General features: G+C 44.8%; 1 protein-coding gene across 1 annotated transcript; it reads left to right on the top strand.

The window, feature by feature from the left end:
• Positions 1 to 10,549: 10,549 nt before the first annotated feature.
• LOC144685552 (bile salt-activated lipase-like) lies at positions 10,550 to 27,841 on the top strand. Its single transcript, XM_078550177.1, has 10 exons — positions 10,550 to 10,578; positions 10,689 to 10,808; positions 12,931 to 13,128; positions 16,234 to 16,364; positions 17,441 to 17,548; positions 21,380 to 21,497; positions 23,009 to 23,198; positions 24,852 to 25,055; positions 25,977 to 26,174; positions 27,238 to 27,841. Exons 1-10 carry the CDS (start codon positions 10,551 to 10,553, stop codon positions 27,413 to 27,415), a joined length of 1,473 nt encoding a protein of 490 aa, XP_078406303.1. The 5' UTR covers position 10,550; the 3' UTR covers positions 27,416 to 27,841.
• Positions 27,842 to 27,878: the final 37 nt, after the last annotated feature.

The raw sequence follows: 27,878 nt of genomic DNA, 5'->3' as shown, positions 1-27,878 counted from the left end.
TTCTCCTCTTGACTGTATTGTGATTATAGTTGCTTTTGAGGAGGGGGGTTGTGGGATACATCTCCAGTTCCAGGATGACCTGTCTGAGATGAGGGATTTAGAACCTACTTCACTCCCTCCTGCGACTCCAATACTCAGGCCCTGCAGGGGACTGACCCACCAACCTGACTCTTTACCTTCCTTACTCTTTACCTACCCCTTTACGCTTCTACCTCCTACCCAAAATCCACAAGCAGAACTGTCCCGGCAGACCGATCGTGTCAGCCTGTTCCTGCCACACGGAACTCATTTCTCGCTATCTTGACTCCCTTCTCTCTCCCCTTGTCCAGTCCCTTCCCACCTACATCCGTGATTCCTCTGACACCTTACGTCACATCAACAATTTCCAGTTCCATGGCCCCAACCGCTTCCTCTTCACCATGGACGTCCAATCCCTCTACACCTCCATCCCCCACCAGGATGGTCTGAGGGCCCTTAGCTTCTTCCTTGAACAGAGGCCCAAACAATCCCCATCCACCACTACTCTCCTCCGTCTGGCTGAACTTGTTCTCACACTGAACAATTTCTCCTTTAACTCCTCTCACTTCCTCCAAATAAAAGGTGTGGCTATGGGTACCCACATGGGCCTCCAGCTATGCCTGTCTCTTTATGGGGTATGTGGAACATTCCTTGTTCCAGTCCTACTCCGGCCCCCTCCCACAACTCTTTCTCCGGTACATCGATGATTACTTCGGTGCTGCTTCATGCTCTCGTCGGGACCTGGAAAAATTTATTAATTTTGCTTCCAATCTCCACCCCTCCATCATTTTCATATGGTCCATCTCTGACACTTCCCTTCCCTTCCTTGACCTCTCTGTCTCAATTTCTGGTGATAGATTGTCCACCAATATCCATTACAAGCCTACCGACTCCCACAGCTACCGCGACTACAGCTCCTCACACCCCGCTTCCTGTAAGGACTCCATCCCATTCTCTCAGTTCCTTCGCCTCCGTCGCATCTGTTCTGATGATACTACCTTCAAAAACAGCTCCTCTGACATGTCCTCCTTCTTCCTTAACCGAGGTTTTCCACCCACGGTGGTTGACAGGGCCCTCAACCGTGTCCGGCCCATCTCCCGCTCATCCGCCCTCACACCTCCTCCCTCCCAGAAACATGATAGGGTCCCCCTTGTCCTCACTTATCAGCCCACCAGCCTCCACGTTCAAAGGATCATCCTCCGCCATTTCCGCCAACTCCAGCATGATGCCACCATCAAACACATCTTCCCTTCACCCCCCCCGGCGGCATTCCGTAGGGATCGTTCCCTCCGGGACACCCTGGTCCACTCCTCCATCACCCTCTACTCCTCAGCCCCCACCTATGGCACCTCCCCATGCCCACGCTGAAGATGCAACACCTGCCCCTTCACTTCCTCTCTCCTCACCGTCCAAGTGCCCAAACACTCCTTTCAAGTGAAGCAGCATTTCACTTGCATTTCCCCTAACTTAGTCTACTGCATTCGTTGCTCCCAATGTGGTCTCCTCTACATTGGAGAGACCAAACGTAAACTGGGCGTCCGCTTTACAGAACACCTGCAGTCTGTCCGCAAGAAAGACCCAAACCTCCCTGTCACTTGCCATTTTAACACTCCACCCTGCTCTCTTGCCCACGTGTCTGTCCTTGGCTTGCTGCATTGTTCCAGTGAAGCCCAACGCAAACTGGAGGAACAGCACCTCATCTTCCGACTAGGCACTTTACAGCCTTCTGGACTGAATATTGAATTCAACAACTTTAGATCTTGAACTCCCTCGTCCATCCGCACCCCCTTTCCGTTTCTTCCCCCTCCCTTTTGTTTTTTCCAATAATTTATATAGATTTTTCTTTTCCCACCTATTTCCATTATTTTTAAATCTATACCTGTAGGTCTTTCCACCCCACCCCCACTAGAGCTGTACCTTGAGTGTCCTGCCATCCATTCTTAATTAGCACATTCTCTTAGATAATGTCACCACCTTCAACACCTCTTTGTTCCTTTATTTGTGACATCTTTTGATTATCTGCTCCTATCACTGCTTGCTTGTCCCTACAACCACCCCACCCGCCCCCCCAACTTCTCTCCCCCCAAAACCCCCCCCCCACCTTAAACCAGCTTATATTTCACCCCTCTCCTATTTTTACTTAGTTCTGTTGAAGGGTCATGAGGACTCGAAACGTCAACTCTTTTCTTCTCTGCCGATGCTGCCAGACCTGCTGAGTTTTTCCAGGTAATTCTGTTTTTGTTTTGACTCTTTAACAGACCATTCAGGAACTGAGCTGTCCCTGGGGGCTGGGATTCTTGCCAGTGATTCTTGAGTGATCTGGGAAGGGGGAGAAGTGGCAAGACGTCAGGGTGGGTTGGTGGGGGTAAGGACTGCCCTTTAAAATGATTTTCACTCTGCCATTCTTCCACCACCTCCCCTGAAGATGTTGCTATTCCAAGTTGACAAATGCACTCTGAGCGGATCTGATAACCCAAGATAATTAGCAAACATGTAGGTAGCAGGTGACTCAAACTAATCTCCAGCCTGGGAAACTTTCAGCTGCAAAAACAGTCTTTTTGGACAAATGAGAGTTATTTGTGGAGTTGTTTATCTACAGCAAATGACAAGGCGCAGAAGGAGGGAGGTGCTTTATTCCGAAAGCTGTGTAAATGATTTTCTGTTACTTCATGCTTTTTAAGCCTCTTTGCAATATCAAACAAGGACTGCGAGTAATCCCTGTCCATTGAGACCTGCAGCCCTCATACTTTGTACCTACCTCATAAACAGACTCTTAATAAAATGAACACATTGCATATCTGTGATTACTGAGACGTTGGGCTCAACTTCACCCTCACTCACTCTAAACAGTAGAACAGTACCTAAAGAGGCAATTGTGACATATACTCGAAGAAGATTGATTTGCAGGGTTTTGAGGGAAAAAGCTGGGTTTGGGACTAATTTAAGACAGCTTTTTCAAAGAGATGGCCCAGACATGATGGGCTGAATGGCCTCCTCTTGGGCTGTAAAATTCTATGATCCCACCATTCATATGTGACCCAAAGCACTTCACAACCAATGAGTTACTTTCAAAATGCAGCCACTATTCTTGTGTACGCAAATGTGGTAACCACTTTGCACAACTCCCACAAAGAGCAGAGATAAGTGCCCAGTTAATTTGGTGGTGCTGGTTGATTAGTGGATCTTAGCCCAGGACACTGGGAAGAATTCCCCTGTTCTTCGACACATTCTGTGGGAATCTTTTTCACCCCCATGAGTTGGGAGACTCATTGGCCTACCTGCCCCAGAAACATTTCACTTAAATACAAAAAAAAATTGCTTGCTACTGACTCTGCCCTTAAACCAAAATTCTGTTGCACAACCCAAATCATTTTGTTCACAAGTCTGCTGCACATAGACTTTGTCTATCGGAAGCACTCATTGGATTTAATGATGCTGCGTATGCTCAGTGGGACAGCAAGCCATATCACGTGCTAATGTAAGTAATCTCTACCTGATCGCTGCTTGGAGAGAGCCAAGATATGACCCTAAGGGTTGCTGAAAATAATTTAACGGCTGCAGGCAAGCAATGGATCATGACCATACTGGAGAGGAGAAATCTTCCAGCCTTATATAAAATCATTACCACTACGCAACTGCTTTCTTGCCTTTATGCCACTATCAGCAAATTCTTTAGCCCTTAACACTACCTTAGTCTTTTTGTCCATGACATCTTTGTCAATCTCTCCTTTGCCCCCACCTGTCGCTGGCCTTCTATCCAGCTCCACCTGCTCCACCCCCCTTAAGCAGTATAAATTTCGTCCTATTTCTACTTCTCTTTAGCTCTGAAGAAGAGTCACATGGACTCGAAACATTAACTCTGTTTCTCTCTCCACGGATGCTGTCAAGACCTCCTGAGTTTTTCTAGCATTTTCTGTTTTTATTTCAGATTTCCAGCATCCGCAATATTTTGCTTTTATTACCCAAACATGAGAATGACATGTTAAAATGAACCTGGAAAGGTAACACTACCTGGAAGTTCCATATATCAAGTCGCTAGTGGAAGATGTGACAATAAATTGCTTTTTGATCTGTCTCAAATCACAGCTCATCCACTTCCAAGCTTCCAGTTCTTCCATTGCATCTCGTTTATGCTTGAGCAAGACACGCATTCAACCTGCAACAGTGAAAAGCCTTATTTATACATTTACCACCTTTGAAACTATTATAATATGGACAGGACCTGGCAGCCAGCAGTGGCCCCTTGCACATTAGGAAATGTAGCAGTGTAGTGATATCGGACAGCTGTGTCATGCTATTTCAGAATCCATAATAGCTTCTAAAAGGGTAGTGGATAAATATTTCATAAAGGAAAATAAAAGAGGTATTTGAAAAAATCTGGGAAAGTGGGATTAAGTGACTAGCTCTTTCAGAGAACCAGGGTAAACACGATGGGCTGAATGTCCTCCTGCAATTAGGGAAGGGAAATAAATGCTGGTGATGTTCATATTCCATAATGAAAAATAGAATGAGCTGAAACCACCTTGGAAAGTAAGAAGGAACTTTCATTTTTATTGTGCCTTTCAGAACCTCATGACACCCTAAGGTGCTTTACAACCCATAAGTGTTTAGAAGTGTAGTCACTGCTGTAGGAAAAAGGACAGAAATTTTGCACAGGGCAAGCTTCCACAAATTACAATGAGATAATGACCAGATATCCTGACTAATAGCTTGTTGAGGGATAAATATTAGCCAATGCACTAAGATGAAAATCTGCTTTTCTTCAAAACAGTGGCCATGGAATATTTGAGATCCAGTTGGAATGGAACTTGAACCCACAACAAAAGACAAAAGTGCTACTTACTGAACTACAGTACACTGCACTGTTGTGGAACCATCAAGGTGGACTTAGATCAAATTATAATACCGTCATTGATGCCAAATAAGATTGGCTCCAGCTCAGGAAAATCCTGCTCCCTAAAGGCTGAGCCTCGAGCTGGTGTGATTGAGAGTCTGGCTCTGTCTCACGCTCTGCTTGGGTACTGGTGTCAGGCTGTGAACAGGTGGCAATGAACTAGATGAGCATAATTGAAGTAATTTTTTAATAATGAGGTGGTTGGTGAATGAATCCCACCATTCAACACCTTTGGAGTATAGAATATTGGTCCTTTACGCCTTAGAACTTGTCCATTTTTCTGAACGTTCTTATTAAATCTTTTCTAGGGCTTAGGCATGTTAAAGGCACAGCTCCCAACAGTGGAACAATGAAAATTGGGGATGTACAATAGGCCACAATCAGAGGAACATAATGTTCTTGGACATATGTGGGGCTGTAGGAGGTAGGGGCAAGGACATTGAGGAATTCAAACACAATGATAAATTTAAAATTGCGGTGTTGCCAGACTGGGAGCCAATGTAGTTTAGAGAGCACAGGGTAATGGATGAATAGGATTTGGTGCAAGTTAGGAAAGGGCAGTTTTGGATGAATTCAAGTTTATGAAGAGTGAAAGATGAGAGGCTAACCAGGAAAAATTGGTGTTGAGTCTGGAGGTAAATGCATGGGGTAAGGTTTTCAGCAGCAGATGGGCTGAGGCAGGGCTGGAGATAGATGATGTTACAAAGGTCGAAGTAGGTAGTCTTGATGATGGAGAGGACATGGGGGTCAGAAGATCAGCACTGGATCAAAGAGGACACAGAGGCTGTGAATGGTCTGGTTCAGCCTCAGACAGTGGCCAGGGAGGGGGTTGGCGTCGAGGGCTAGAAAATTGAGTTTGTGGTAGAGGCCAAAGTCCAGGGCTTCAGTTTCCCCAAGGAAATTTCTGCTCATGCAATGCTAAGTCTATCCTATTGAACCCCTTTATAATTTTTGACTGCTATCAAGTCAAGTCTCAATCTCATCTTTATAGAGAAAATAGTCCCAGCTTGTTCACACTTCCCTAGTTTTTAAATTATCCCAGTATTTCACTTCAAATTTGGACATCCAAGCATCGATCAATCTGGTATTCTAAGAGGACATTCCTGATATCAGTGTCAAATTTGCCTTTCACTACTTTAGCCCTGTGCTCTTCTATGTCCCTATGATTTAATATCAGGTATTTTCTGAGTGAACGTTTCCCGTTCTATTTACCATGTCGCCTGCCTATGTAGAAGATCACCATATTCCTGCAGGAAGCAGCCTGTTTACTGAACAAAAACAGAATTACCTGGAAAAACTCAGCAGGTCTGGCAGCATCGGTAGAGAAGAAAAGAGTCGATGTTTCGAGTCCACATGACCCTTCAACAGAACTGAGTGTAGTTAGGAGAGGGGTTCTTTTCCCACCTATTTCCATTATTTTTAAATCTACAGCTAATACCTTGTCAGTCTTTCCACCCCACCCCCACTAGAGCTGTACCTTGAGTGTCCTGCCATCCATTCTTAATTAGCACTTTTCTTAGATAATATCACCACCTTCAACACCTCTTTGATCCTTTTGTCTGTGACACCTTTTGATTATCTGCTCCACTCACTGCTTGCTTATCCCCACAACCACCCCACCCTCAACTTCTCTCCCCCTGCCCCCCACCTTAAACCAGCTTATATTTCACCTCTCTCCTAACTACACTCAGTTCTGTTGGAGGGTCATGTGGACTCGAAACGTCGGCTCTTTTCTTCTCCACCGATGCTGCCAGACCTGCTGAGTTTTTCCAGGTAATTCTGTTTTTGTTTTGGATTTCCAGCATCCGCAGTAGTTTTTTGTTTTTATCTCTGTTTACTGAACATCTGTTTATTGGCCATGTGTTGTTAAGCTGACCTTGAAAGCCAGTCTTGCTTTGATGAAACAAATGTCTACCCATGTTAAATAATGTCATTAAGATAGGCTTGTCTACTAGAATAAACAGACCAACCTTGGCAGCATTTAGCTGCAAGTTATGGATATATATGTGAGGAGCTCGGATCCTGAGTGTATACCTCTGAGAAATGGCTTGCTGGACGTTGCTGTGCCTTGTGCTCAGCAGTTGCATCTTCAGGGCTGCAGCAAAGGTCACGGTGAGACACAGCGCACTGTCCGCTAGTCAGTGATTTGGGAGTGAGGGCGAGGTCAGTTGGCGCATTGTCCTTTCTCCAAGATGAATTTGGTTTCAACTTACAGATGAGTGAAAGTCAGAGGCGCTTCGTGTAACGGGTTTGGGGCAGACCCGTTTGGCTCAGGTTATGCGCACATAAAACAACCTGTCGCTCAGCACAAATTAGCCTCCGAGAAAACACAGGAACAGCTGGGAAATCTCAGTACCATATTGCTACTGGAGGGAGTCTCCTCTATTGTGTTAGAGCATGTTCAGACACATTGGAGGCAGCTTTACTCTGTATCATGAGAAAATGGTTCCAGGGATGAGGTAGGTAGATACATTGGAGAAATTGGGAGTGTTCCCCGTGGAGGAGAGAAGGTTGAGAAGAGATTTGATAGAGGTTTGCAAAGCCATGAGGGGTCTGGACAGAGTAGGTAGGGAGAGCCTGCTCCCATTAGTGGAAGGATCGAGAACCAGAGGACACAGATTTAAGGTGATTAGCAAAAGAAGCAATGGTGACATGAGGAAAATCTTTTTTCTGCAGTGAGTGGTTAGGATCTGGAATGCACTGCCTGGGACTGTGGTGGAGGCAGATTCAATTGAGGCTTTCAAAAGAGAATTGGACCATTATCTGAAAAGGAAAAATGTTCCGGGGTACAGGGAGAAGACTAGTGGAATTGCACCTGCAAAGGGCCAGGGCACACGTGATGGGCTGAAAGACCTCCATCTGTGTTGTAACCATTCTATGATTCTATCGCTGTGCTGTGCCTGTCCTGGGAGTGTTTGATGAGGACAGTGTAGGAGGGGCTTTACTCTGTATCTAACCCCATGCTGTACCTGTCCTGGGAGTGTTTGATGGGGACAGTGTAGAGGGAGCTTTACTCTGTATCTAACCCCATGCTGTACCTGTCCTGGGAGTGTTTGATGGGGACAGTGTAGGAGGGGCTTTACTCTGTATCTAACCCCGTGCTGTACCTGTCCTGGGAGTGTTTGCTGGGAACAGTATGGAGCGAGCTTTACTCTGTATCTAACCCCGTGCTGTACCTGTCCTGGGAGTGTTTGATGGGGACAGTATGGAGCGAGCTTTACTCTGTATCTAACCCCGTGCTGTACCTGTCCTGGGAGTGTTTGATGGGGACAGTGTGGAGGGAGCTTTACTATGTATCTAACCCTGTGCTGTACCTGTCCTGGGAGTGTTTGATGGGAACAGTGTGGAGGGAGCTTTACTCTGTATCTAACCCCGTGCCCTACCTGTCCTGTTTCTGTCTTTCTTCTTTTCTCTGCTTTCACTGATTTTCTTGCTCGAGTATCTCTCTCTCTCCCTGAATCTCTCCCTTCAGTCTCCCTATCTGCTTCACTCTTTCTCCGTCTCTGATGCTCTGTCTCTCTCCTTTCCTGTAGCTGGGCGTGGTGGAAACTGAAGGTGGTCGTGTGGAAGGAACCAATAAACGAGATGGGTTTTTCGCGTCGTTAGATATTTTCAAAGGGATTCCTTTTGCGGCAACTCCAAAGCGATTTGAGAAAGCGGAACCCCATCCCGGATGGTCTGGTAACTCATTTCCTTTCCCTTATTTGCCTTTGTCTTCACTTAAAATGGATAGAAAATACTGCACACTGTCCTTTGAAGTAGCCAGTCGCAGCAGTGTAAGGAGGCACTGAGTGGAGGCCAGAGAAGTCAGAAAATCAGAGTTATCCTGAATGCTCTTAAACTCAGCTAACTGGTTTACAACTCGGTTGGTAGCAGTTCCACCTTGGAATCAGAAGATTGTTAGTTCAATTCCCAGTCCAGGGTCTTAAGCACGAAATCCAGCTAAGTCCCCACTCCAGACATGAGTGCAAAATCTCAGCTGACTATCCTGGTGCAGAAATGAGAGAGTGCTGCACTGTCAAAGATGCCATTTTTTGGATGAGATGTTAAACCAAGATGCCATCTCAGGTGGGCATAAAAGATTCCTTAACCGCTATTTTGCAAAAGAGATGAGAAGTTGTTGTGCTTTCTCAGCCACTATTTATCTATTCTCACCTACCTTACAACAGGGACCACATTTGAAAAGTACTTCAATGGCTGTAAAGTGCTTTGAGATATCTTGAGGTTGTGAAAGGTGCTATATAAATGCAAGTTCTCTCTTTCAGAGAGAACTTGACAAAGGGCAAAACTCCTAAAGAGTGATGCCTGCTCCTCCTCCTCCCTCATTGACCCAATGCACTGACAAGCCTTACAGTGTTGATTGGACCCAGACTTGATCCCCACTTTGTTACCAAGCAGGCTGACCTCCATTGGGCTAGGAAGTGCAAGAACCAGGCAGGTGTGTTGTACCTGATTTCTGGGTAGTGATCCTCGCTGGAAGTGTGGGTGCAGAGGGCGAAGAGGATTGAACCAAGTTTGTCTGCAGAGCTCGAAAAGCTGTCTGGGGGTAAGTGAGGAATGGAAGGGAAAAGAACCAAAGTGTAGAGTCAACTTAAGGTTGGACTTAAGAGGAAACTTAGTTAGCAATGACCTGTAAATATCAGTGTTAGCAGATCATTGACTCTTACAGTGTATATGTAGGCCATTTGGACCATCATGCCTGTGTTTGTTTTCTGAGAGATTTATCCATTTCCACTCCTTTCCTCTCAACTCCACATTTTTTTCTTATCAGGTAATTCTGAGCTCTATGTTCATCTAATTCTGGTCTCTTGGGCACTCCTGATTTTAGTTGCTCCACTACTGGTGGCTGTGCCTTCAGTTTACTAGGCCCTAAGCTCTGGAAATCCTTTCATAAGACTCTCCTTTTCTTCCTTTAAGATGGTCCTTAAAATCTCTCTCTTGACTAAGCTCTTGGCCACCTACCCAATAGCACCCTCTGTGGCTCAGTAACTAATGTTGTTTTCTAATGCTCCTGTGTAGCACTTGGGACATTTTATTATGTTAAAGGTGCTATATAAATATGTTGTTGTTGTATTTGTCCACACTCCGTTTAAAAGCTGTTATAGATTCTGCTTCCACCATTGCTCCTGGTCCAGGATTTCAAGTCATAACAGCTAAAAATAAAACATTCCCTAACCTTATCTGGCTAACAGATCAGTGAGCAGCAGAATAAATCTGCAACAATTATTTGCATTTCTTTAGCACCTTTAACATAATAAAGTGTCCCGAGGTGCTTCACAGGAGTGTAAACGAGACAAAATTTAACCCTTTAAGTGGTATTTAATTGAAAAGTATGCTCTTATCAATGACTCATCTCTGATTCCAACCCCCCACCCACCCCTTCCCCACTCAATCAGTCCTGCTCCAATCAAAGGCAAAATACTGCAAATGCTGGAAATCTGAAATATAAACGGAAAATGCTGGAAATACTCAGCAGGTCTGGCAGCCAGTGTGGAGGCAGAAACAGAGTTAATGTTTCAGATCGATTGAGAGTTGCTCAAATCAAACTTGCTGTTATATGTGGTCTTCCTGAGCTTGTTATGGACTGAGTCAAATGAATGCTGTTTACAGTTCTCTTTTCCTATATCACAAAACAGTGATGACACTTCAGAAGGACATCATTGGATGTAAGCTGCTTTATCCCAAAGCATCCCGTCCTGAGGCTTGTCAAAGATGCCTCATATTTGCAAGTTTTTCTTTCTTTCTACTAACTCCTGGTGCTTGTGTTCGTTACCAGATGTTCTGAAAGCCAATGATTTCAAACCCAGATGTTTGCAGACCATCTTTTCACAGGATACTGTCTTTGGGAGTGAAGATTGTCTCTACCTGAACATCTGGGTCCCTCATGGGAAAGAAGGTACAAAACAATGGCAAAAAATAAAACACATCTTAAAACTGTACCCAGCTGAGTAACATTGCTAGTGGTGTGTGTTACAGTTCACTCAGACTCCAAGTTACTGTGGCAACACGCACTTTTTACGTTGATGTTGTAGCCCAGAGCTTTGGATCTGGATGGTTGAGGCTCCAACTTTCTTCCCATCACGTGACTGACCAGGAATATCTCCATTCTTACTGTCTGTTATTGGCGTGTGTTGGAAGGATTTACAGGCTGATAATCAAACTGTTGGGCCATGTTATGAACGTATCTTCCTTGGCCATCAAGTCCTGGAGTGGGACTCAAATCCTGAGCTTCTGGCTCAGAGGCAAGGACACCACCCACTGTATCACTCAACCTCCTCATTAATGTCCCTCCTTGCATCAATTTTAGGAAAATGCTTCGCTGTTCTTTTCCCTCCATTAGTTCTTTAAGAAATGTATATACTTAAGTTTTGTACTTGTCAATAGAAATCAATAATGTCAGTGTTGAGAAGTGATGCTTCTTGCACTTTCTGCTGTTCGGGATGACATTGAGCATTGCCAGATCCAGTACATGACAGGCTAGATACAGAGTTAAGCGCCGCCTACACCATTACAGTAATGTGTCTTTAACTGAATCATAAATCCTCCCACCATTCCACCTCCCACATCAGGAATTCCTGTTCCCTGTCTGAAGCAGACATGTATTCATCCCCTGAGTCCCAATATGCCTCACTGTTATAACCCTAATTCAGAAACCATTGCATCAGAAGTCCTATTTAACTTCAGTTTATATCTAACCAATGCTATGCCTGCCCTGGGTGTGTTTGATGGGGACAGTGTAGAGGGAGCTTTACTCTGTATCTGACCCCATGCTGTACCTGTCCTGGGAGTGTTTGATGGGGACAGTGTAGAGGGAGCTTTACTCTGTATCTAACCCCGTGCTGTACCTGTCCTGGGGGTGTTTGATGGGGGCAGTGTAGAGGGAGCTTTACTCGGTATCTAACCCCGTGCTGTACCTGTCCTGGGGGTGTTTGATGGGGACAGTGTAGAGGGAGCTTTACTCTGTATCTAACCCCGTGCTGTACCTGTCCTGGGAGTGTTTGATGGGGACAGTGTAGAGGGAGCTTTACTCTGTATCTAACCCCGTGCTGTACCTGTCCTGGGAGTGTTTGACGGGGACAGTGTATAGGGAGCTTTACTCTGTATCTAACCCCGTGCTGTACCTGTCCTGGGAGTGTTTGATGGGGACAGTGTAGAGGGAGCTTTACTCTGTATCTAACCCCGTGCTGTACCTGTCCTGGGAGTGTTTGATGGGGACAGTGTAGAGGGAGCTTTACTCTGTATCTAACCCCATGCTGTACCTGTCCTGGGAGTGTTTGACGGGGACAGTGTAGAGGGAGCTTTACTATGTATCTAACCCCATGCTGTACCTGTCCTGGGAGTGTTTGATGGGGACAGTGTAGAGGGAGTTTTACTCTGTATCTAACCCCGTGCTGTACCTGTCCTGGGAGTGTTTAATGGGGACAGTGTAGAGGGAGCCTTACTCTGTATCTAACCCCGTGCTGTATCTGTCCTGGGAGTGTTTGACGGGGACAATGTAGAGGGAGCTTTACTGTGTAACTAATCCCGTGCTGTACCTGTCCTAGGAGTGTTTCATGTTGATATAGGCCGGTGAAAGTTTAAGACTGTGTACCACTAATATTCCTCTCAGCAAAAAACTCAATGAAAACAAAAGTTTTCAGAGTATGAACGAGGTGATGGTAAAGGGGTTCTCTGAGCTTATTTGTAAACATCAATACATATAATCTGAATGCTTTTAATCATCTGTTGTTACAATGGTTTTAACCTCATTGTTCAGATGCAGTGAATAAACTAAAATAAAAACAGAAAATGCTAGAAATACTCAACAGGCCTGGCAGCTTCTGTGAACAGAGAAACAGAGTTGACGTTTCAGATTGATGACCTCTTGCAAGACAAGATGTCATCGATCTGACACATTCATCTGCTTCTCTCTCCACAGATGCTGCCAGACCTGCTGAGCCTTAAATATTTCAGATCTCCAGCATCTGTAGTATTTTGCTTTTGTAACAATATACAAACTGCTTCTCCCCCTTCTCAAGTGTCCACTAATCTGCCAGTCATGATCTGGATTTATGGAGGGGGTTTCCTGATGGGAGCGGCACAAGGAGCCAACTTCCTGAACAACTACCTGTATGATGGTAGGGAGATCGCATCCCGTGGTAAAGTGATCGTTGTCACCTTCAACTATCGGGTTGGCCCTTTGGGCTTCCTAAGCACAGGAGATGCCAATGCACCAGGTTAGTGTAAGATCCCCTGAGCTTAACTGAGTTCTTGGGACAAGATAAAATGGAAACAGATGATAATTTTTTATTTGTTCATGGGATGTGGGCATCACTGGCTAGGCCAGCATTTATTGCACATCCTTGACTGCCTTTGGCCAGAGGGCAGTTAAGAGTTAACTGCTGTGGGTCTGGAGTCACATGTAGGACAGACTGGGTAAGGATGGCAGATTTCCTTCCCTAAAGGGCATTAGTGAACCAGATGGATTTTTACAATCGGCAATGGTTTCATGGTCATCATCAGTCTTCTAATTCCAGATTTTTATTGAATTCAAATTCCACTATCTGCCCCAAAGTATTACACTGGGTCTCAGGAATACTAGCCCAGTGACAATACTACTACACCACTGCCTTCTCTGAATTTCAGTGCAACAAGTTAACAATTTATTAAGTAGATGATTGAACAAAAATACTTAACAGGGTCACAGAATTGTTACTGTGCAGGAGGCCATTTGGCCCATCATGTCTGCACCGGCTCTCTTGAGCATTTTGACTTAGTGCCAATCTCCTGCCTTTTCCCCGTAACCCTGCAAATTGTTTCTATTTAGTCATCCAATGTCCTCTTGAAAGCCTCAATTGAACCTGCCTCCACCACACTTCCAGGCAGTGCATTCCAAACCCGAACTACTCGCTGTGTGAAAAAGTTTTTCTCACCTCGCATTTGCTTCTTTTGCAAAACACTTTAAAACTGTGTCCTCTGGTTCTCAATCCGTTTACAAGCAGGAACAGTTTCTCTCTATCTACTCTGTCCAGACCCCTTGTGATTATGAAAACTTCTACCAAGTCTCCTCTTAGCCTTCTCCTCTCCAAGGAAAACAGTCCCAACTTCTCCAATCTTTCCTCATAACTGAAGTGTCTTACCCCTGGAACCATTCTTGTAAACCTCTTCACTCTCTCCAATGCGTTCACATCCTCCCTATAGTGTGGCGCCCAGAACTGTGCGCAATACACCAGCTGAGGTCTAACCAGTGTTTTATCTAAGTTTATCAGAACCTCCCTGCTTAACAATAAGTTAAGCTGCTTTCAATCCTTGCTCCTTGAAGCTGCCTGAATGAAGATGATGTTGTCCTCAGTTCTCTTCGATGTCTTCTCTTCTCTAGCTTCTCCTCCTATGTGCTGAGGTCCTCAAGGTCAAGGGTGACCAGATTTTCAAAAGTCAAAACCAGGATACATTGAAAAGCCATAGAAGGTGGGACTCCATGATGATTGACATGTTGGATGACCAATGGCAGGAGTCTGGGGGTGGGGCAGTTGACCGTGGGAAGTTATGTGAGGACACCTCCCAGCCTATGTCCAACCACAGTCAGCGACCCTATTTTGTAGATTGTTTAAAAGGCGTCATTGGCAATGGAACCACTGGCACCAAAAAGATAGTGACAACTCCCTTGGAGATGCCGAGGGGGTGGTGGGATACTGGTCCATGGCATGCAATACAATGCGATGTGATGGCTGTTTACAGGAGGGACGAAATTTCACACCGATTTTCTCCCCCCCAGCCCTGGCTTATATTTAACAAAAAGGAAAATGGTGAAAACCGGGACAGTTGAACTGGTTTTAGGAATTTTTCAGGACCGGGGCAATTAATTAAAAACAGGATTGTCCCCGCAAATCTGGGACGCCTGGTCACCCTATCAAATCCCTCCCCAGGTCTGCCTATGTGCAGTTATACACATCACCCCCATGCATACATGTGACCTGATTGCCTGACCCCTTGACTACATGTAGCCTGGCCATCTAACCCCAGATTCGCTGGCGACCTTCTTGTACTGTTTGCCATTCATGTGATGCAAAGGTCCGTGTTTGGCACCAAACCAGCAGGCAGAAGCTCCTGTGGAAAGCGCACGCCTTTTTAAAATTTTTAACCCTTTAGCTTCTTCATAGCTGCAAACAGTACAATCAAGTACCATTTACAATTCTGACCTCTTCCATACATAATACAAACAACATATTAATCAGAACATCTTCATAACTGAATTAAGCAACATATTTACAATTTATTATATTTGTGTCAAATCCTTTTACTCATCACCCTCCTGAGCTCGCTCACCGGCATTGCCTCCCAGTCCGGCAAAGGCACGATTTTAAAAAATTCTCACCTTAATTTTCAAATCCCTCAATGGCCTCGCCCTCTCCCCAGCTCTGTAATCTATTTCAGCCATAAGACCTTCCAAGGTATCAGCGCTCCTCCAATTCTGGCCTGTGCACAACCCCAGTTTTAATTGTTCCACCATTGGCGGGCGTGCCTTCAGTTGCCTGGGCCCTAAGTGCTGGAATTCACTCCATAAACCTCTCCACCTCTCTCTCCTCCTTTTAGACGATCCTTAGAAGCTACCTTTGACCAAGCTTTTGGAGACCTGTTCTAACAATCTCCTCATGTGGCTCGGTGTCAAATTTTGTTTGAAAATCATTGCTGTGACGTTCTGGGACATTTCACTACATTAAAGACACTATATAGCTGCAGGTTGCTGTTGTAATAGTCACCAGGATGATGCACGGTCAGCGATTAGTGCCACTAAAACCGTTGTATGCGCTGCAATTGGAGCCATGCCTGTGTGGAGCAAATGTACAGATCCCTGAATGTGTGGGGATATCAACAGATGGCAATCATGGGGAAGACTGAGAATCTGAAATAAAAACACAAAAGGTTGGAAGCAGACAGCAGGTTGGCCAACATCTGAAGAGGCTGATATTTCAGATGGGGCCGCTGGCCAGAATTCTCAGCTGCCAATCAGTAACCCATTGTCATCAATCAGAAAGGTGGAGATGAGTAAAAAGCCTAAATCTTCCTAGAAAAGTGCTGATGTATTCACAATGCACCCCATTGTTAATGTGCAAGTTGGCCAGCAAGTTCAGGGGATTAAGAGGTAACCCATGAGTTCTGAATCTTCAGAACTTGCTGGTCGATTTGCGCTATTCTGCCACTTGCTTTGCAGAAAAAGCCTCTGTGCCACACCATACTCTATGCCATATTGTGTTCTCTGTTCTATACTGTGCTCTCTCTGTCATGGTGCAGTATTTCTGTGTGCTGTATTGTTTATCGGGGTTGTTTGTTGTGGTAAACAGGTAACCAAGGTCTGTGGGACCAGCAAATGGCCATCAGTTGGGTGAAGAGAAATATTGCCGCGTTTGGTGGGGACCCAAATAAAATCACCCTCTTTGGAGAGTCAGCAGGAGGCTCGAGTGTCTCCCTCCAGGTAACTCTCAAGTGTGATGTGAAGATGTGAACAGGTGATGCGGGGGATCGGAGCAGGCCTGAGATTCAGTCACGATCTGTACTGTTAGCTCATCTGAGGTGGAACAGCAGTGATGCTGTTACAATTAGGTTCAGTGACCCTGGGGAGAGAGGGGTAATGAAATTGGTCAGGGTTGCAATTGTTCATCGTTATCCTTGCTGGAATTGGTGATGGGATCAGGCTTGCCTGTGATGGTTTGCACAGGTGAATAGCTAGTTGACACTCACTGCCCCAAGGTTCAAAGGGAATGACTAATTCAACAAGATATTTGAGGACAAATGGAGGGGGGCCATGAAACTACCTGTAGAGTGAATCAGTGAGCTGTACCTCCAGAATAAGGCAATGCTGTATCTCCAGGTGAGTTACTTCAGGAATAGAATTATTTTAGCACAGGAGACCATTGGTCCCCTCTACTTAACTGTAGATCCCACTTTGGTGTTGATTTTACTCAATTCCGTATTTCTTCTGTAGCAAGTTTGTACACAGCAAGATCCCACAAGCAGCAATGTGATCACCTGTTTTTGTGATGTTGATTGAGGCATAAATATTGGCCAGGACACCAGGGAGAACTTCCCTGCACTTCTTCAAAATAGTGCCAAGGGAAATTTTTTTGTGTCACCTGAGAGCAGATGAGGGCCTCAGTTTAACATTTCATTTGAAATGGCCCCTTCCAACAGTGTAGCACTCCTCAGTACTGCACTGGAGAGTCAGCCTTGACTTTTATGCTGATGTCCCCGATTGGAACTTGAATTGGCAACTTTGTGGCTGAGGTGTAAGGATGCTACCAACTGAGCCACCGCTGCCACACAGGAAACTGGAAATTCCACACTGATGCTGCAGCACTTTTCCAAGGCCTGATTTGTATGCTGAATCTAAGCCGCTGTACTATGTTAGAGCTGTTCAATGTGGGTCTTGTGAACACACCTCAAAGACAAACTCCAAACTCTCTCCTGCATTGAAAAAGATCTTCAATGAATGTATCCTTCAAATTGAACCAATGTATCTCTTTCTGACAATGTTTCTACTTTCTTTCACAGACCTTGTCACCGTATAATAAAGGACTAATAAAACGAGCAATTTCACAGAGTGGGGTAGCCACATGTGCCTGGACAATTCAGAGAAACCCCATGCACTGGGCACAACAGGTCAGTGCAGCTGCGGTGAACAGAGATGACACTCAATAAATTCTCTTTCAGAAGTTAAGAATTGAGTAAATGGCAAATTGATGTGGGCGGAGTTGGATCGGGGTGGGCCAGTGTTCAAAGTGGAAATACCTGAGAAGCAGTTTGCCTCTCTGGCTGTTCAAGCTGGTGTCTGACAAGCGTCAGGTCTCCAAAAAGAGATGTCAAACTGGCGGGGGGGAGCTTGGGTAGCACTGTAAATTCGTAAAGTTTCTGTTCACCACTCAAACATAGGAACAGAGAAAATCGGAGCAGGAGTGGGCCATTCAGCCCCTCGAGACTGTTCTGCCATTCAATTAGATCCTGGCTGATCTTCTACCCTAACGCCATTTTCCCACACCATCTCCATATCTTTTGATATCTTTAATAACTAGAAATCTATCAATCTTGAATCTACTCAATACTGAGCCTCCACAGCCCTCTGGGTAGAGAATTCCAAAGATTCACCACCCTCTGAGTGAAGAAATTCCTCCTCATCTCAGTCTTAAATAGCCTACCTCTTATGCTGAGACTGTGTCCCCTGATGCCAGACCGCCCCCCCTACCACAGCAACAGCCAGGGGAAACATCCTTCTTGCATCTAGGCTGTTGAGCCCTGTAACAATTTTGTAAGTTTCAATGAGATCAAAGAACAAAGAGAAGTACAGCACAGGAACAGGCCCTTCGGCCCTCCAAGCCTGTGCCAATCATATTGCCTGTCAAACTAAAACATTTTGCACTTCCAGGCTCCGTGTCCCTCTATTCCCATCCTATTCGTGTATTTGTCAAGCTGCCTCTTAAAAACCACTATCGTACCTGCTTCCACCACCTCCTCTGGCAGTGAATTCCAGATACTCACTACCCTCTGCGCAAAAAAACTTGCCCCGCACATCTCCTCTAAAGTTTTCTCCTCTCAACTTAAATCTGTGTTCCCTAGTAATTGACTCTTCCACCCTGGGAAAAAGCTTCTGACTATCTACTTTGTCCACGCCACTCATAATTTTGTAAACTTCTATCAAGTCGCCCCTTAATCTCCGTCCCTCCAGTGAGAACAATCCGAGTTTCTCCAACCTCTCCTCATAGCTAATAACCTCCAGACCAGGCAGCATCCTGGTAAACCTCCTCTGCACCCTCTCCAACACCTCCATATCCTTCTGGTAATGTGGCGACCAGAATTGCGTGCAATATTCCAAGTGTGGCCTAACCAAGGTTCTATACAGCTGCAGCATGACTTCCCAGCTTTTATACTCAATACCCCTGACAATGAAGGCAAGCATGCCATATGCCTTCCTAACTACCTTATCCACCTGCGTTGCCACTTTCAGTGATCTGTGGACCTGTACACCCAGATCCCTCTGCCTGTCGATGCACTTAAGGGTTCTGCCATTTACTGTATAATTCCTACCTGTATTAGACCTTTCATTACCTCGTGTTTGTCCGGATTAAACTCCATGTGCCATTTCTCTGCCCAAGTCCCCAACCGATCTATATCCTGTTGTATCCTTTGACAATCCTCTTCACTATCTCATAGTTAGTGTCGTCTACAAACTAATTAGCCCAGTTACATTTTCCTCCAAATCATTTATGTATACTACAAACAGCTAAGGTCCCAGCACTGATCCCCGAGGAACACCACTAGTCACAGCTCTCCATTCAGAAAAGCACCCTTCCACTGCTACCCTCTGTCTTCTATGACCAAGCCAATTCTGTACCCATCTTGCCAGCTCACCTCTGATCCCATGCGACTTTACCTTCTGTACCAGTCTGCCATAAGGGACTTTGTCAAAGGCCTTACTGAGATCCATGTAGATAACATCCACTGCCCTTCCATCGTCGATCATCTTTGTCACTTCCTCAAAAACTCGATCAAGTTAGAGAGACACAACCTCCCCGTCACAAAACCATGCTGCCTCTCACTAATAGGCCCATTTGCTTCCAAATGGTAGTAAATCCTGTCACGAAGAATCTTCTCCAATAATTTCCCTACTACTGACATAAGACTCACTGGCCTGTAATTTCCTGGATTATCCCTGCTACCCTTCTTAAACAATGGAACAACACTGGCCATTCTCCAGTCCTCTGGGACCTCACCCATAGCCAGTGAGGATACAAAGATTTCTGGCAAGGCCCCAGCAATCTCCTCCCTTGCCTCCCTCAGTACTCTGGGGTAGATCCCATCTGGCCCTGGGGACTTATCCACCTTAATATTCTTCAAGACGCCTAACACCTCCTCTTTTTTGATCTCAACATGATCCAAGCTATCTACACATTCTTCCATAGACAAATCGACCGCTAAGTCCTTCTCTTTGGTGAATACTGATGAGAAGTACTCATTTAGTATCTCTCCCATTTCTTCTGGCTCCACACACAGATTCCCACCTCTGTCCCTGAGTGGGCCTACCCTTTTCCTGGCTACCCTCTTGCTTTTTACATATGTATAAAAAGCATTGAGATTTTCCTTAATCCTGGTTGCAAATGACTTTTCATGACTCCTTATAGCCCTCCTGACTCCTTGCTTAAGTTTCTTCCTACTTTCTTTATATTCTCCACGGGCTTCATCTGTTCCCAGCCTTCTAGACCTTATGAATGCTTCCCTTTTCTTTTTGACTAATCTCTCAATATCCTTCGTTATCCAAGGTTCCTGAAACTTGCCATACTTATCCTTCATCCTAGCAGGAACATGCCGGACCTGAATTCTTATCAACTGACGTTTGAAAGCCCCCCACATGTCAGTTGTTGATTTGCCCTCAAACATCTGCCTCCAGTCTAGATTCCTCAGTTCCTGCCTAATATTGTTATAATTAGCCTTCCCCCAATTAAGCACCTTAACCCGAGGTCTCCTGTTATCTTTATCTACCAGTACCTTGAAACTTACTGAATTATGGTCACTTTTCCCGAAACGCTCCCCTACTGAAACTTCGACCACCTGGCCGGGTTCATTCCCTAATACCAGGTCCAGTATTGCCTCTTCCCTAGTTGGACTATTTACATATTGTCTCAGGAAGCCTTCCTGGATGCACCTTACAAATTCTGCACCATCCAAACCCCTAGCACTAAGTGATTCCCAGTCAATATAGGGAAAGTTAAAATCACCCACCACAACAACCCTATTGCTTTTACATCTTTCCAAAATCTGCCTATCATCCAAAATCATCTCTCATTCTTCTGAACTCTAGAGAATGTAGGCCCAGTCTCTTCAATCTGTCCTCATACGACAATCCCGCCATCCCAGGGATCAGTCTGATGAACCTTCATTGCACTCTCTCTATGGCAAGTATATTCTTCCTTAGGTAAGAAGACTAAAAGTGTACACACTACTCCAGGCGTGGTCTCACCATGGCTCTATACAATTGCAGCAAGACATCCTTCCTCCCATATTCGAATCCTCTTGCAATGAAGGCCAACTTATCATTTACCTTCCTAATTGCTTGCTGCACCTGCATGTTAGCCTTCAATGGCTTGGACCTGGGCCTAGCTTTCAGACCTGGTTTCAAACACAGACTATACTTTTGGGGCACAGACACCAGTCTCTCCATAGCCATAAAGGTTGTTGTTGGCCCAGAAGTGCCCCAATACCACAGGAATGTCCATAATGTGACACAAAGTGGAAATCTTGCACGACCTCCAGCATGATTGATGCTGGAAATGAAAAATATTCACAGTAGTCCACAGGGTTTAGCTCCAAGGTACATTCTCAGGCTGAATGGAGAGTGTTTGACCTGAGTCTGTTTGGTAAGGGAACTGTCTGCCAAAAGTGAGGAACTGCTAATGGGTGTGATACTGATTGTGGGTGCTTCCCTGGTTTGGTATCTTTCAGGTTGCTCAGAAAGTCGGCTGTCCAAGAGATGACCCAGCTGCCATGGTGGCCTGTCTGAAGATCACAGACCCCAAAGCTGTCACTCTGGCTATTCCCTTGAAGCTCACAAACTTGGAAAGTAAGATACATGAAGGGATGATGTGAATGTTCCTCTTCAAAACACTTGAACATATTTCCACAGAAAAGATTTGGAAATGTATTGCGTTTAAAACCTTGGGTCTTCAAATCAAAATGTATTCACTAAGTCTATAAAGAAAAGTACTTGAAAGGTGGTTAAACTGGAAATGGCTGGGGATTGAAGTTGCTTCTCCCCAAGACTGAAAACGATAAACAATTAATTAGCCTGTCTCAATAACCAATAACCTTGAGTGATTCTTGGATCCTGGGCACTCGGCACAGGTTGGCAAGCATAGGTTCTCCTCCTCAGGGAGATAAAAACAGAGGCAGAAACAGTCACTGACAGGCAGTGTACGTTTTAAACAAATAGTTATGAGATGGGGGGAGGGGGGAAAAGCATTTGCCAGACTCAAGTTTAGAATTCACAAACAAGTTATTTTGTTCGAGTCAAGCAAGATAACCTACTGATATGACGAAGTGTTGCGTGTCCATTATTTGTATAAGTATATGAAGTTGTATTTGTCAGAGCAGCTGCTCTGTACCTTCACTTGCTGTGTAGACTGTCCCATTGTTCCACCTAAGCAATAGTGTATGGGGGTTGCAGAGAGCCAGTCTGAGTCAATAGAATGGAGAATGAGGTTGACTAAAACTGCTTGATGTGCATGAAATAAACTGTAAACATACTGACCTGAACCCAATGCATGGAGCCATGTTGAAAGGACCACTCTTGTGATATGTTGAGAGTTCCTAGCGGTCTAAACACAGGGCTGCAAGAAGCAATGGGATTGGTCACTCAATGAGATTTTCCCTTGACTAATCACAATCTACCTCTGCATACTCATTATAGTTGAGCAAAATGCAGCCCCTCAGAAATGTTGTTTTTGTAGGAGTTTGTTAAAGAGGATTTGATGCAATGGTAACATTGCCTCTCCCCTCTGGAAATTGCTCTACACTCCCCACCTCCACACTATCTTTAAAACCTTTCCTTGGGACAATTTATTTGATAAATTTTACAGCATGGAGACAGGATATTTGGCCCAACCTGCCATTGCTTATGTCCTGCACTAGTCTCCTCTCACTTTACTACATCTCACTCTATTCTTTTCTCATGTATTTATCCAGCTTCCCCTTAAATGCATTTATGCTATTCACCTCAACTGCACCATGTGGTAGCGAATTGCACATTTTCACTATTCTTTGGGCATACAAGTGCTTTGACCCTTCTCCCTTTTCTTCACTTCTGCTCTGTTTGCTGTTTGTTTCCACTGTCTTGTCAGATGCTTTGAGATGTCTCTGCATGGGAGAGGTCCATGGAAAGGGCAAGTTGTTATTGGGTTTCCCCTAGCGACCATTGCCTTTTGAAGCAAGCTATAAAGACAGAAGACAAGACTGCCTGAAAAAACCCCTGATATGGAGGCAATTCTCTGTCAGGCTGGGAGTAAATTCACTTTATTATTTTACACTGAAGACAGAGAGCAGAACTGACTGATTCCATTTTTTTTTATCTTGTAGCTCCGTTAGTATTCCAGCTGGTGTGGTCTCCAGTCATCGATGGAGACTTTATTCCTGATGAGCCAAAGGAGCTCTATCGCAACGCTGCTGGTATCGATTATATCGCCGGTGTTAACAATATGGATGGACATATTTTTGCTGGCTTCGACGTTCATTCAATCAATCAGGCTGGGCTAGGAAAGACCTACCCGTACGGGACAAAGCTTATTTAATTGAGTGTGTTACTTTCTAATGTTGTTCTTAAGGCACTTCTTTCCCTTCCCTAATAATAGACTCATAGGCGTCTGCAGCACAGAAGGAGGCCATTCGGCCCATCATGTCTGTGCTGCCCAGCAAAGATCTGACTACACTAATCCCATTTTCCAGCACTTGGCCCATAGCCCTGGAGGCTATGGCAACACAAGTGAATATCTAAATACTTCTTAAATGTTATGAGAGTTTCTAACTCAACCACCCCTTCAGGCAGAGAGTTTCAGACTCCCACCACCCTCTGGGTGAAAAAAATCTCAACTCCCCTCTTAGCCTTCCAACTCTTACCTTAAATCTATGGCCCCTGGTTATTGACCCCTCTACTAATGGAAAAAGTGCTTTCCTATCCACCCCATCTATGCCCCTCATAATCTTACACACCTCTATCAGGTCCCCTCTCAACCTTCGTTGCTTCATGGAAAACAACCCCAGCCTATCCAATATTTCCTCATAGCTCAGATCCTCCAGCCCAGGCAGCATTCTGGTAAATCTCCTCTGCACCCTCTCCAGAAAGAAAAGCAGTTCCCATTAGCTGATGGTACAAGGGCTGGGAGGCAGAGATTTAAGGATCTGGGGCAAGATATGCAGGGTGGATGTGAGGAAGAACATTTTTACACAACGAGTATTAATGACCTGGAACCCATTGCCTATGAGGGGAGTGGAAACAGAGATGATTAATGATTTCAAAAGGAAATTCAGAAGGCACTTGAGGGAAATAAACTTGCAGAGCTATGGGGATAGAGCGGGGACTGATTGGATTGCTCTACAGAGAGGCAGCATAGACTCATTGGCCTCCTGTAATGACTCTATAAGGACTTGTTAGCAAGCTAATTCAGTACTACAGTGCGGGGAACAGGAATGGGTTTACAACCTTTCCCTCCTGTCTCATTGCAGCTGACTCAAATGGTTCACCAGGGAAACTGAGACAAAGACGATAAAATATCAGATTGGCGGAAGTTAAAAATATTAATTTAAATGAAAATAAATGCCATTCTGAGTGACATGATTTCCCTGAATACCAGGCCACATGTTTAGGAAAAAATCTACCGCACACTTTTGTTAGACACATCCATTCCATTTTGGAGCCAAAGAATACAGAGAGGGGCTGGACAGATGGTTGTAGAAGATGGTGCTATGGCCAATAATGAATTAAAAATTAAAAACCTATTCTAAGATTGCAAATCCAACACTTGAAAAAAATTATTAATTTATCGTGGATGTGGAGAGGATGTTTCCTCTTGTGGGAGAATCTAGAACTAGGGGTCACCCATTTAAAACAGAGATGAGGTGAAATTGTTTTTCTGAGGGTTGTGTCTTTGGAACTCTCATATTGAAAAGGTGGTAGAAGCAGAGTCTTTGACTATTTTTAAGGCAGAGGTGGATACATTTTTGGTGAGCAAGGGGGGTAATAGGTTATTGGGAGTAGGTGGGATGCAGATTTGTTACTATCAGATCAGCCATGATCTTATTAAATGGTGGAGCAGGCTTGAGGGGCCAAATAGCCTACTCCTGCTCCTTGTTCATGTGTGTATGCTTGGGGAGAAAAGTGTCCACATCATATCCTTGAACTTGAATTTTTTTTTGGTATCTCCAGGAGCGACTTGTATAATTTGATTCGAGGTCTGACCATAGACAAAGGTGAAAAAGGTGCCAACTTAACTTATGCGCAATACACCAAGGACTGGCCTACCGATCCAAGTCAAGTGACCATTAAAAAGACAGTAGTGGAGCTGGAGACAGATGTTCTCTTCTTGGTTCCCACACAATTGGCTCTTGATCTTCATTCTCAGCATGCTCAGTAAGTTACTTAACAGGCATTTCCATCTAGTGTCACATCTTCTGTGCCCAAATGGTGAGATGTGGGGTGGAAGTGGGGATTATCAGGCTGTACCACTATATGAGGGAGAGGAGGATGTCCCATTGGGCATGAGATCTACTCAACACTGGTCCAGTAACACAGCACACTCTTGGATTATCATATCTACATACTTCCACAGGAAGACTATATTTTATTTGAAAGCCATTCTTTGACTTTTTTTAAAAAAAAGGTTATTCTCTACTCTTTTCTTGCCTGGGGTCTCCCTGTACTGTTCAGTTGAATGGACAGGGTCTCGTCTATAAAATCAAAATACTGCAGATGCTGGAAATTTAAAATAAAAACAGAAAGTGCTGGAAAAACCCAGCAAGTCTGGCAGCATCTGTGGAGAGAGAAACAGAGTTGACATTTCCAGTTCAATATGACTCTTCTTTGGAATTGTTTTTATTCCTTCTAGTTCCTCGGCAGGGCTGCTCTAATGTACAGTACAAACACAGCCAGCGCTGTCCGTCTCTTTGACTTTTTCCCTCATTGTCTGGAAGTTTCTGGCCATTGCTGAATACCTCCCCACAGCTGACATCAGGAAATAGTGGATGCGAATGGTTAGAACAAGTAGCCCCTACAGCAGCTGTTCATCCAAGGGAGGCTTGATAAGTACATGAGGAAGAGAAGGATGGGTTGAGATGTGGTAAAGTAGGAGGAGACTCATGTAGAACATAAAACACCGGCACAGATCATTTGGGCCAAGCAGTCTTTTTCTGTGTAAATCCTATGTAACATAGTTTTAAAATCTGTGTTTAACAACACTTTAATTGAGATTTTCCTTCCATATTTTTGATCTGTGCTTACATTTTCTCACCTTATCATTTCTTCTCCTTCCTTTCCGCACACCTTTCTTCACAGGGGAGCCAAGACATTCAGCTACTTGTTTTCCTACCCCTCCCGGGCTCCTATATATCCCAAATGGATGGGAGCTGATCATGCCGATGACCTCCAATATGTCTTTGGAAAACCATTTGCTACTCCACTTGGATACCGGCCAAGGGACAGAGTTGTTTCAAGACATATAATTGCGTACTGGACCAATTTTGCTCACACTGGGTAAGGAAACAGAATAAAAGAAACTTGCATTTCTACAGCACTTTTCACAGCCTTTGGATGCCCAAAAACACTTTATAGCCAAAGAAATGCTTTTGTAGGGTGATAAACGCAACAGCCAACCTGTGCACAGCAAGCTCCCACAAACAATGTGATAATGACCAGATAGTCTATTTTTGTAATATTGGTTAAGGGATAAATATCAGTCCGCACCACCAGGGAAATTGCCCCTGCTCCTTGTCAAAATGGAGCTATGGGATCCTTTACGTCCACCTGAGGGGGCAGATTGGGGCCTCAGTTTAATGTCTCATCCAAAAGGCAGGGCAGCACTCTCAGACCTGCACTGGGAGTGTCAGCCTGGATTGTTGTGCTCAAGTCTCTGGAATGAGACTTGAACCCATTAGCTGCTGACTCAGAGGCAAGAGTGATAGCCACGGTTATATTGATATCAGGTCAAGGGCAATTGGGGATGAGGAACAAATGCTGGCCCTGCCAGCGACACTCACATCCCACCAAATACTAAAGTGTCCTTTTGTTCCTAGTTCTCGCTTTGCAGGTCTCGTCTGATACACGCCTCATTCCCAGAAGTGAGGATAGCCCCAGACATCCAGTCACTAACCATTTGAGAATTAGACAGGGCTGGTCCAAGAACCACTACCTTCCTAATTTGGGTCTCAGCTTGTCCTAATTGGTTGCACTTTTGCCTGAGTTAGAAGGTTGTGGTTTCAAAACCCAGGCAAATAGGTCAGTGCAGTACTGAAGGAGTTCTGCACTGTTGGAGTTGCTGTACTTCAGATGCAACATTTAATGTCACCTAAAGCACTGGAACAGGATCACTAAGTTAATTTAAAGAGTAGCAGGGTATTCCCCTGGCCAATGCTCCATCCTCCGTCACAAACAGTAGTTGTGGGATCTTGCTTTTCACAGAATGGTCACTGCAATTGCCTACGTAACTGTACAATGTAATCTCTGAAGTGCTTTGAGATGTTTCAGATGTAGCAAGGTGCTGTACAAATGCAAGTGGTTCAGAACGTATGCAGCAATGACAATCTATTTTGTCTTTCAGTGATCCGGGTAGGGGTGAATCTAAAGTGCCCACTTCATGGATCCCTTACACATCAACGTACACCCAGTACCTGGAAATTAACAAGGACATCGACATGAACTCCATCAAGCAACGGCTTCGCTATGACACTGTCAACTTCTGGAACCAGACGTATACTGCTATTGAAGTGACACCTTAACCCTGCATGGATAAGGTTAATCAGTGTGTAACTCTGAAATAAACCTCTCATTTTAAAAATAGGTCTGTTCTCATAGATATTTAACTTGGCCAGATCAGTCAGGATGAGCTGACTGTAATCGTGATGGAATTGGTGTCTCAGCCGTGTGAATTCAGAGATTTCCTTTTTACCCCACCCTCCTCCTAAACCTCAAAAGGAGGAATTGTAGGCATTCTCCCCCCACCGCCAATTTAATATAATAGTCCTACGTATGTGCTGCTTTGGAAGTGTTTTAATAATGCTTTTAAGTGAACAGTTACTTACCAACATCAAAGAGATGGGGTGTGTCTGCTTCTTATTGCAGAGTCTGTTTATTCTGACACACCGTTCCTCCTAGGTGAGACTGCCAGCCCTCTCTGCGCTGCACTTCACAGACCATTCTCCACTCCCACCTCCTGTTTCTCAATATTTTGCAAACCCCCTG

Source organism: Cetorhinus maximus, chromosome 10, assembly GCF_964194155.1.
Source record: "Cetorhinus maximus chromosome 10, sCetMax3.hap1.1, whole genome shotgun sequence".
Lineage (NCBI taxonomy): Eukaryota > Metazoa > Chordata > Chondrichthyes > Lamniformes > Cetorhinidae > Cetorhinus > Cetorhinus maximus.
This window is presented reverse-complemented; position numbering and strand designations above follow the sequence as displayed.